This window comes from Phytophthora infestans, genomic scaffold (genome assembly GCF_000142945.1).
Source record: "Phytophthora infestans T30-4 supercont1.11 genomic scaffold, whole genome shotgun sequence".
NCBI lineage: Eukaryota > Oomycota > Peronosporomycetes > Peronosporales > Peronosporaceae > Phytophthora > Phytophthora infestans.
The window spans coordinates 3,583,566-3,585,935 of record NW_003303748.1 but is presented as its reverse complement, the minus strand read 5'-3'; the positions used below and the strand labels follow the sequence as shown (position 1 = coordinate 3,585,935).

The following is a 2,370-nucleotide window of genomic DNA, read 5'->3' as shown; positions in this document are numbered from 1 at the left end:
TTTGTGCGAACGTGGACAAAGAGGTTCGACACGTCGCTGTGGAACGTGAGCCAGATGCGGCGCAACAATGTGAGCATGATAAATCGGACTAATAACCCGCTGGAGAAGTACAATCGCGATTTTGCTGCTCGCATTGGTGCGCCACATCCAAGTATTCTCGTCTTCATTGAAGCTGCAAAGGCAGAGGCACATTCCTACATAAAACTGCTGGACGACATCAAGCATGGTCGACAGAGCGCTCCTGCTCATGCGCGGTCTGTGGACGTTGAAGTCCCCGGGGAATACATGGCGTTTGAGTAGCATTCTGCATTCTGTAAGCCATAAGATATCTCTCGTTGGCATGGGTAGTGTAGCCTTACAACTTTCGTATTTGTCCTTACTGTCCTAACTGTCCTAACTGTCCTAACGATCCTATAACCCATGCCGAAGTTTTGTGCCAATACCGTAATTTATGACAGTAGGTATTAGGACAAGTTAGGACGTTTAGGACGCTTTTAGTACGGAAAAACTTCTTCCGCTTGTACAGCCATACGTAGCTAAAGCGCGTAGCGTTGTCGCCCTTCTTCACATTCCAGTCGGTCTGCTCAAATATTGGTATCGTAAGAAATATATCAGCACTATCCAGTGACGAACTATCCTGAATAATAATTGCCAATCCCAACTCCTACCTCTCTCAGTTGAAGACCGAATAATAGTCGATCTGGATGTCAACCTAATACAATGTACTTATAACGATTCATTTTAAATGGCCAACAGTTGATGTAGTCGCGCTCGAATTCTTTTAAGGTAGCAGTCTCGTCCATCCTATCCGCACCGTGGCAGGCTTTGCATGAAAATCTAGCAAAACGAGCATTTTAGCATGCATCAACACGAGATCGTAACAAAATGCTCACCAAAGCGTTGCCGACAAGTGTTTCCGCATCAATACTGAACGAGCTGTCACGCAATTTGGCTGCAAGTAGCATTTCATCCAGGTCGACTTCGTCATAGCGCTAGATTTTAACCGTATAGTAGCTAAATTAGCAAAATGCGTACCACTTAGAAGCACGAAGGCACCTCGGATACAATTACTGCTTGCAAGAATTAGTGCTCAATATAAATATCGTACCTAAGCACAATTAAGCGCCAACACCCTTACATACAAGTGATCGCACAGAAGGGCTGACGGAAAAACTGGCTTGGCGCTCGAGGATACGGTGCTTGTATGGCACTTGGTGCTAATGGTGAGAGTATTGCATTTGTTCTCACACTCTTCATCTATCGAAGTGCAAAAAACCACGCCACAACACAGAGCACTGCATTAGTACTATTAGATACCGGCACGTCGCACAAAACAACTCACATGCGCGTCCTAAGGACACCAAGACGCTCTCGCACTACTAAACAACCACGCCACAACACAGAGCACTGCATTAGTACTATTAGGGCTCGGCACGTCGCACAAAGCAACTCACCTGTGCGTCCTAAGGACACCAAGACGCTCTCGCACTACTAAACAACCACGCCACAACACAGAGCACTGCATTAGTACTATTAGGGCTCGGCACGTCGCACAGAACAACTCACCTGCGCGTCCTCAGGACACCAAGACGCCCTCGCACTAATAAATCATAACACAGATCCCCATGGCAGTACATGATAGCTTATGGGCCCGGCACATCGCACATACCAGCTCACCTGTGCGTCCTAAGGACGCCAAGACGCTCCCGTACTACTAAAACATAACAGATCTCCATGTCAGTATAGGATACCATGTTAGCCCTCGAACATCGCACAGCACAGCCCATCTGTGCGCCCTAAGCACTGGCACCAATGCTCGTTCGCGCCAAAACTTGTGCGCCCCACGCTGCTCGTTACTTTTGTAGGAATGTGAAATTTTTACAAAAATATTTAACGTCGCTTGATTTATAATTTTTTGGCCAAGTTAAATGCCACTAATGTGAATATGATTGGTCAAAATATACGAAATGGGGCAGAATGCCCTGTTTGGCACGCCGTTTTCACACCCCGTAATGATAAATTTGTCAGAGAGGGCATTTTGCCCCCTTGACCGCGAAAGGGTTAATGTCATTTTCATGTTAAAGTACTGATCGCAATATTGAATAAAACGAACAGCCTGTCTTAGTATTTGCAGAAAGACAACGTTGATATCGTATCGGCTGTTAACATGGTTAAATTATTGCGTAAAGAGCTGTAAAATGTGCGTGACAAGAACAATACGAGTACAGAGCCCGACCGTACTGAGGCTGTGTGGAATTCGGCAGTTAGTTTTTGAAAGAAGTTTCAAGTGAAAGATCTTCCTATTATCCCAAAAAGCACATTATTGTGGGAAAGGAGAGGAATTAGAAGTCGGGGTCGTGGACGACCAGG

The 2,370-nt window shown here is 45.8% G+C and overlaps 1 protein-coding gene across 1 annotated transcript; it reads right to left on the bottom strand.

The window, feature by feature from the left end:
* Window positions 1-673: 673 nt before the first annotated feature.
* PITG_07758 (uncharacterized protein) lies at window positions 674-1,787 on the bottom strand (the record flags this gene model as incomplete). The annotated part of the gene is made up of 7 exons (XM_002904636.1): window positions 674-712; window positions 894-992; window positions 1,139-1,295; window positions 1,343-1,379; window positions 1,455-1,488; window positions 1,670-1,711; window positions 1,776-1,787. 7 exons carry the CDS (start codon window positions 1,785-1,787, stop codon window positions 674-676), a joined length of 420 nt encoding a protein of 139 aa, XP_002904682.1.
* Window positions 1,788-2,370: the final 583 nt, after the last annotated feature.